The sequence below is a fragment of the Salvelinus namaycush genome, unplaced genomic scaffold (assembly GCF_016432855.1).
Source record: "Salvelinus namaycush isolate Seneca unplaced genomic scaffold, SaNama_1.0 Scaffold2193, whole genome shotgun sequence".
NCBI lineage: Eukaryota > Metazoa > Chordata > Actinopteri > Salmoniformes > Salmonidae > Salvelinus > Salvelinus namaycush.
In genome coordinates this window covers 25001-33775 of record NW_024059001.1, presented here as the reverse complement: position 1 = coordinate 33775, position 8775 = coordinate 25001, and the positions used below count along the sequence as shown (strand labels likewise).

General features: G+C 44.1%; 1 protein-coding gene across 1 annotated transcript; it reads right to left on the bottom strand.

Annotated features, from left to right (window-relative positions):
• Positions 1–305: 305 nt before the first annotated feature.
• Positions 306–4051, bottom strand: LOC120038407 (uncharacterized protein FLJ40521-like; the record flags this gene model as incomplete). Its single annotated transcript, XM_038984172.1, has 2 exons — positions 4017–4051; positions 306–1528 (listed from the first exon to the last, which is right to left on the bottom strand). Coding segments are annotated over exons 1-2 (1258 nt in total), but the record flags the coding sequence as incomplete, so codon positions are not given.
• Between the last annotated feature and the right edge of the window lie 4724 nt (positions 4052–8775).

The following is an 8775-nucleotide window of genomic DNA, read 5'->3' as shown; positions in this document are numbered from 1 at the left end:
GAGATCATTTTACCTCCTCTCCTCCTCCCCATACCCACCTTCCCTTCTCCCCCCTTCCTCCCTGAAGACATCTGATCACTCTATTACTGATATCCCCCCTCCCTCTCTCTCTCAATTCAATTCAAAGGACTTTATTGGCATGGGAAACATGTTTTTCTTTCTCTCTTGTCTCTGTCTCTCTCTCTCTCTCTCCTCTCTTTCTCTCCTGTCTCTGTCTCTCTCCATCTCTTTCACAAATAGTTTCCATGGCCTTCTTTCTTTTATGAAAGCAAATCTATTTTCTGTTTCCCCATCAACATTGTTACCTTGACAACCCATCCATCTCCACCTCAGTGTGGCTCCTTCATCCTCCTGACTGAGGACAGTCTTGGTTGTCTGTGTGGCACGGTCTCCTTCATCCTCCTGACTGAGGACAGTCTCGGTTGTCTGTGTGGCACGGTCTCCTTCATCCTCCTGACTGAGGACAGTCTTGGTTGTCTGTGTGGCACGGTCTCCGTCATCCTCCTGACTGAGGACAGTCTTGGTTGTCTGTGTGACACGGTCTCCTTCATCCTCCTGACTGAGGACAGTCTTGGTTGTCTGTGTGGCACGGTCTCCTTCAACCTCCTGACTGAGGACAGTCTTGGTTGTCTGTGTGGCACGGTCTCCTTCATCCTCCTGACTGAGGACAGTCTTGGTTGTCTGTGTGGCACGGTCTCCTTCATCCTCCTGACTGAGGACAGTCTTGGTTGTCTGTGTGGCACGGTCTCCGTCATCCTCCTGACTGAGGACAGTCTTGGTTGTCTGTGTGGCACGGTCTCCTTCATCCTCCTGACTGAGGACAGTCTTGGTTGTCTGTGTGGCATGGTCTCCTTCATCCTCCTGACTGAGGACAGTCTTGGTTGTCTGTGTGGCACGGTCTCCTTCATCCTCCTGACTGAGGACAGTCTTGGTTGTCTGTGTGGCACGGTCTCCGTCATCCTCCTGACTGAGGACAGTCTTGGTTGTCTGTGTGGCACGGTCTCCTTCATCCTCCAGACTGAGGACAGTCTTGGTTGTCTGTGTGGCACGGTCTCCGTCATCCTCCTGACTGAGGACAGTCTTGGTTGTCTGTGTGGCACGGTCTCCTTCAACCTCCTGACTGAGGACAGTCTTGGTTGTCTGTGTGGCACGGTCTCCGTCATCCTCCTGACTGAGGACAGTCTTGGTTGTCTGTGTGGCACGGTCTCCTTCAACCTCCTGACTGAGGACAGTCTTGGTTGTCTGTGTGGCACGGTCTCCTTCATCCTCCTGACTGAGGACAGTCTTGGTTGTCTGTGTGGCACGGTCTCCTTCATCCTCCTGACTGAGGACAGTCTTGGTTGTCTGTGTGGCACGGTCTCCTTCAGCCTCCTGACTGAGGACAGTCTTGGTTGTCTGTGTGGCACGGTCTCCGTCATCCTCTTGACTGAGGACAGTCTTGGTTGTCTGTGTGGCACGGTCTCCTTCATCCTCCTGACTGAGGACAGTCTTGGTTGTCTGTGTGGCACGGTCTCCTTCAACCTCCTGACTGAGGACAGTCTTGGCTGTCTCTGCCCATCACTGATCTATTTCTCTCTCCCCCCTTCTCTATCTTTCCCTTCATTCAATTCAAAGGGCTTTAGGGGAAAGGGTCAAACCAAACAAATGCACTTGCTAATAAACTCTCTCACCGAGTCAGCGTATACATCAATGTTATTGTCTGAGGCTATCAGGGACGTATCCCAGTCCACGTGATCAAGTGTGGAATCCGATTGGTCAGACCAGCATTGTATAGACCTGGACACGGCTGTTTCCTGTTTTAGTTTCTGTCTATAGGCAGGGAGCAACACAATGGAGTCGTGGTCAGATTTGCCAAAGGGGGGGGTGGGGGAGGGCTTTGTATGCATTGTGGAAGTAGCAATGATCCAGCTTGTGTAGCGCATTCGATATGCTGATAGAGTTTAGGAAGTCTTGTTCTCAGATTAGCTTTGTTAAAATCCCCAGCTACAATAAATGCAGTCTCAGGATGTATGGTTTCCAGTTCACATAGAGTCCAGTGAAGTTCTTTCAGGGCCGACGAGGTATCTCCTTGGGGGTATACACACGACTACATATACACGACTGTGACTATAATCGAAGATACTTCTCTTGGAAGATAATGCGGTCGGCATTTGATTGTAAGGAGTTCTAGGTCAGGTGAACAAAAGGACTTGAGTTCCTGTATGTTGTTGTGATTACACCATGAGTCGTTAATCATGAGGCATACACCCCCGCCCTTCTTCTTACCAGAGAGATGTTTGTTTCTTTCTGCACGATGCGTGAAGAAACCCGGGTGGCTGTATCGACTCTGACAACGTATCCCAAGTGAGCCATGTTTCCATGAAACAGAGAATGTTACAATCTCTGACGTCTCTCTGGAAGGCAACTCGTGCCCTAATTTCGTCCACCTTGTTATCTAGAGATTGGACATTGGCGAGTGATATGCTTGGAAGCGGTGGATGGTGTCCTCGCCTTCTGAGTCTGAGCAGGAGGCCGCTCCGTCTGCCTCTCCTGCGGCGACCATGTTGTTTTGGGTCGGCTTCTGGGATAAGATCCCACGTCCAGGGTGGAGGTCCGAACAAAGGATCCACTTCGGGAAAGAGGTATTCCTGGTCGTAATGTTGGTAAGTTGATGTCGCTTTTATATCCAATAGTTCTTCCCGGCTGCATGTAATAACACTTAAGATTTTCTGTTGTAACAATGTAAGAAATAATACATTAAAAAAACAAAATACTGCATAGTTTCCTAAGGACCTGAAGCGAGGCGACCATCTCTGTCGGCGACCATCTCTATCGGCGACCATCTCTGTCGGCGACCATCTCTGTCGGAGACCATCTCTGTCGGAGACCATCTCTGTCGGAGACCATCTCTGTCGGCGACCATCTCTGTCGGCGACCATCTCTGTCGGAGACCATCTCTGTCAGCGACCATCTCTGTCGGAGACCATCTCTGTCGGCGACCATCTCTGTCGGAGACCATCTCTGTCGGAGACCATCTCTGTCGGAGACCATCTCTGTCGGCGACCATCTCTGTCGGAGACCATCTCTGTCGGCGGCCATCTCTGTCGGCGACCATCTCTGTCGGAGACCATCTCTGTCGGAGACCATCTCTGTCGGCGACCATCTCTGTCGGCGACCATCTCTGTCGGAGCCAAAGCAAGTGAAATAAACAAGAAACAAAACTGAGAAAAAAACAAATGCCAAGAGTGTGCAATGCTGTCATCAAGGCAAAGGGTGGTTACTTTGAATCATATATATTTTGATTTGTTTAACACTTTTTTGGTTACTACATGATTCCATATGTGTTATTCCATAGTTTTGATATCTTCAGTAGTATTCTACAGTGTAGAAACTGGTAAAAAAAATTAAGAAAAATTCCTTGAATGAGTAGGTGTGTCCACACTTTTGACTGGTACTGTACGTTGAAGAGCCTGGGGCTGAAGTGGCCTCCCTGTCCCACCCCACCCCTGAGAAAAGACATCTGGGTGTTTTTTTGCCTATTTTAACTGCACACTGTTTGTGTGTGTCATTTGTTTCTTGCCCCCAACACCGCTTTCCGTCATTTTTTATAGCAGGCCGTCATGCCAAATTGAGTCTCTCTCTCTTTCTCTCTTACTCTCCCTCTCTCCTGCTGCGCGCAGGGGAGCGGCTGACGGAACAGACGCCGTAGTGTAGCTGGCAGCAGGCAGTCAGTTGGTCAGTAACGGAAAGCGGCACAGATAATATCGGTTTGGCTCACGCGTGCCCAGCTGTTAAAACACTTGATGTGTCTCTCTTCGCTCCTCTCATCTGGAGAGAGGGAGAGAGAGAGAGGAGAGGGCAGAGAACGAGGAGAAAGAGAGAGCTAAAGGGATGAATAGTGAATGAGAGGAGTAGACGGAAGAGTAGAGACGATTATTCCGGCTGGTTGCCTCTGTTCTAGTGACGAGAGAGAGTAGACAGCCCGATATACAGGCGGATGTACCTTCCTCCAACACGGCTCCAGACCAGTGGCTCACCTTCGCTCAACCTGCCCGCCCGGCAGCGCCCTCATCCCGGCTAGAGGTAAAACATAGACTCGGTGTTCTGGCTGAGTTTTTTGTGTGAAAGCACCGGCGGATGGAACAGCGGTTTTTAAATCTCAGTGAATGTATTAGCTGACGGTGAGGAAGGCTCTCTCTCTTTCTCACTCTCTCCCTTCTCCTTCTCTATCTCTCATTATTTTCTTTACAAAGGAGCTGTGTGTGTTGGAATGTCTATTTACACATTTGATCACATCGATCGAATGATGTTTCGTGTTTCTATCCGTTCTCCGATGTCATTAATATCCACCAGCATGATTAATATGACATGTTGTAGGTATTTTAGTATTCATTGTAAACAGAAAACAATCATTTGTTTGACATTTAACTGGTCACTCTGAGATGTGATTCATAAAGTGACCTTTCAATGGAAACGGCATTAATGTGGTTGGTTACAACCACGAGCATGTTGTTGACCAACGTTTAATGAAACAATTCGACAGACGGACCTGATTATCTTCCATTCAATATATTATATTTAACTTAACAAGAGAGAGAGAGAGATCAGACAATTCGCTATGACAGACGGACCTGATTATCTTCCATTCAATATATTATATTTAACTTAACAAGAGAGAGAGAGAGATCAGACAATTCGCTATGACAGACGGACCTGATTATCTTCCATTCAATATATTATATTTAACTTAACAAGAGAGAGAGAGAGATCAGACAATTCGCTATGACAGACGGACCTGATTATCTTCCATTCAATATATTATATTTAACTTAACAAGAGAGAGAGAGAGATCAGACATTTGTCAAGTAGTGTATAGGTAGTTAGTAGTTGAATAACTAGTTGTGATTATGTTAGGCTATGGGTAGTTAGTAGTTTAATAACCAGTTGTGATTATGTTAGGCTATGGGTAGTTAGTAGTGCAATAACTGGTTGTGATGATGTTAGGCTATGGGTAGTTAGTTAGTAGTTTAATAACTAGTTGTGATTATATTAGGCTATGGGTAGTTAGTAGTGCAATAACTGGTTGTGATGATGTTAGGCTATGGGTAGTTAGTTAGTAGTTTAATAACTAGTTGTGATTATGTTAGGCTATGGGTAGTTAGTTAGTTAGTAGTTTAATAACTGGTTGTGATTAGGTTAGGCTATGAGTAGTTAGTAGTTTAACAACCAGTTGTGATTATGTTTGGCTATGTGTAGTTAGTTAGGTAGTTAGTAGTTTAATAACTAGTTGTGATTATGTTAGGCTATGGGTAGTTAGTAGTTTAATAACCAGTTGTGATTATGTTAGGCTATGGGTAGTTAGTAGTTTAATAACCAGTTGTGATTGTGTTAGGCTATGGGTAGTTAGTTAGTTAGTAGTTTAATAACTAGTTGTGATTATGTTAGGCTATGGGTAGTTAGTAGTTTAATAACCAGTTGTGATAATGTTAGGCTATGGGTAGTTAGTTAGTTAGTAGTTTAATAACTAGTTGTGATTATGTTAGGCTATGGGTAGTTAGTTAGTAGTTTAATAACTAGTTGTGATTATGTTAGGCTATGGGTAGTTAGTAGTTTAATAACCAATTGTGATTATGTTAGGCTATGGGTAGTTAGTTAGTTAGTAGTTTAATAACTAGTTGTGATTATGTTAGGCTATGGGTAGTTAGTTAGTAGTTTAATAACCAGTTGTGATTATATTAGGCTATGGGTAGTTAGTAGTGCAATAACTGGTTGTGATGATGTTAGGCTATGGGTAGTTAGTTAGTAGTTTAATAACTAGTTGTGATTATGTTAGGCTGTGGGTAGTTAGTTAGTTAGTAGTTTAATAACTGGTTGTGATTAGGTTAGGCTATGAGTAGTTAGTAGTTTAACAACCAGTTGTGATTATGTTTGGCTATGTGTAGTTAGTTAGTTAGTTAGTAGTTTAATAACCAGTTGTGATTATGTTAGGCTATGAATAGTTAGTAGTTTAATAACTAGTTGTGATTATGTTAGGCTATGAGTAGTTAGTAGTTTAATAACTAGTTGTGATTATGTTTGGCTATGGGTAGTTAGTTAGTTAGTAGTTTAATAACTAGTTGTGATTATGTTAGGCTATGCGTAGTTAGTTAGTAGTTTAATAACTAGTTGTGATTATGTTAGGCTATGGGTAGTTAGTAGTTTAATAACCAGTTGTGATTATGTTAGGAATTGTAACGTCCTGACCAGAGTTCTTATGTGTTTTGCTTGTTTAGTGTTGGTCAGGACGTGAGCTGGGTGGGAATTCTATGTTGTGTGTCTAGTTCGTCTGTTTCTGTGTTCAGCCTAATGTGGTTCTCAATCAGAGACAGCTGTCAATCGTTGTCCCTGATTGAGAATCATATATAGGTGGCTTGTTTTGTGTTGGGGATTGTGGGTGGTTGTTTCCTGTCTCTGTGTTTGTATTCTGCACCAGATAGGTCTGTATCGGTTTGCCACTTTTGTTATTTTGTATTTGTTTAGTGTTCACAGTAGTTTTGTTATTAAACATGTTGAGCACTGGCTACGCTGCGTGTTGGTCCGATCCCTGTTTCACCCCCTCTTCTAGTGAAGAGAGGGAAGGCCGCCGTTACAGAACCACCCACCAATCTCGGACCAAGCAGCGTAGCAACGGGCAGCAGTGGCAGCAGCAGCAGCAGCGGGACCAGGAGAAATGGACATGGGAGGACGAGCTGGACGGAAAAGGAACCTGGGCAGAGCCAGAGGAGTATCGCCGCCCCAAAGCAGAGCTGGAGGCAGCAAAAGCAGAGAGGCGGCGTTTCGAGGAGCTAGCTCGGCAGCAGGAGCCGGATCTGGGTTACACCACTTGGGAGGAAATAGACAGGTGGTCGGTGGACCCAGGGAGAGTGCCGGAGCCCGCCTGGGATTCGATGGAGCAATGTGCAGAGGGATACCGGCGAATGAGGTTAGCACGACGACGCGGTAAGAAGCCCGTGAAGAAACCCCAAAAATGTCTTGGGGGGGGGGGATAAAGGATAGTGTGGCGAAGTCAGGTAGGAGACCTGCGTCCACTTCCCATGCTTACCGTGGAGAGCGGGAGTACGGGCAGACACCGTGTTATGCGGAAGAGCGCACGGTGTCTCCTGTACGTGTGCATAGCCCGGTGCGGGTTATTCCACCTCCCCGCACTGGCCGGGCTAGATTGAGCATTGAGCCAAGTGCCATGAAGCCGGCTCAACATATCTGGCCTCCAGTACGTCTCCTCGGGCCGGTGTACATGGCACCAACCTTACGTATGGTGTCCCCGGTTCGCCAACACAGCCCAGTGCGGGTTATTCCACCTCCCCGCACTGGACGGGCTACGGGGAGCATTCAACCAGGTAAGGTTGGGCAGGCTCGGTGCTCAAGGGAGTTCCATTACAGGAATTGAGTAGTTAGTAGTTTAACAACCAGTTGTGATTATGTTAGGCTATGGGTAGTTAGTAGTTTAATAACTAGTTGTGATTATGTTAGGCTATGGGTAGTTAGTAGTTTAATAACTAGTTGTGATTATGTTAGGCTATGGGTAGGTAGTTAGTAGTTTAATAACTAGTTGTGATTAGGTTAGGCTATGGCTAGTTAGTAGTTTAATAACCAGTTGTGATTATGTTAGGCTATGGGTAGTTAGTAGTTTAATAACGAGTTGTGATTATGTTAGGCTATGGGTAGTTAGTAGTTTAATAACTAGTTGTGATTATGTTAGGCTATGGGTAGGTAGTTAGTAGTTTAATAACTAGTTGTGATTAGGTTAGGCTATGGCTAGTTAGTAGTTTAATAACCAGTTGTGATTATGTTAGGCTATGGATAGTTAGTAGTTTAATAACCAGTTGTGATTATGTTAGGCTATGGGTAGTTAGTAGTTTAATAACCAGTTGTGATTATGTTAGGCTATGGGTAGTTAGTTAGTTAGTAGTGTAATAACCAGTAGTGATTATGTTAGGCTATGGGTAGTTAGTAGTTTAATAACCAGTTGTGATTATGTTAGGCTATGGGTAGTTAGTTAGTTAGTAGTTTAATAACTAGTTGTGATTATGTTAGGCTATGGGTAGTTAGTTAGTAGTTTAATAACCAGTTGTGATAATGTTAGGCTATGGGTAGTTAGTTACTAGTTTAATAACTAGCTGTGATTATGTTAGGCTATGGGTAGTTAGTAGTTTAATAACCAGTTGTGATTATGTTAGGCTATGTGTAGTTAGTAGTTTAATAACCCGTTGTGATTATGTTAGGCTATGGGTAGGTAGTTAGTAGTTTAATTACCAGTTGTGATTATGTTAGGCTATGGGTAGTTAGTAGTTTAATAACCAGTTGTGATTATGTTAGGCTATGGGTAGGTAGTTAGTAGTTTAATAACTAGTTGTGATTATGTTAGGCTATGAGTAGTTAGTAGTTTAATAACTAGTTGTGATTATGTTTGGCTATGGGTAGTTAGTTAGTTAGTAGTTTAATAACTAGTTGTGATTATGTTAGGCTATGGGTAGTTAGTAGTTTAATAACCAGTTGTGATTATGTTAGGCTATGGGTAGTTAGTAGTTTAATAACCAGTTGTGATTATGTTAGGCTATGGGTAGGCAGTTAGTAGTATAATAACTAGTTGTGATTATGTTAGGATATGGGTAGTTAGTTAGTAGTTTAATAACCAGTTGTGATTATGTTAGGCTATGGGTAGTTAGTTAGTAGTTTAATAACTAGTTGTGATTATGTTAGGCTATGGGTAGTTAGTAGTTTAATAACCAGTTGTGATTATGTTAGGCTATGGGTAGT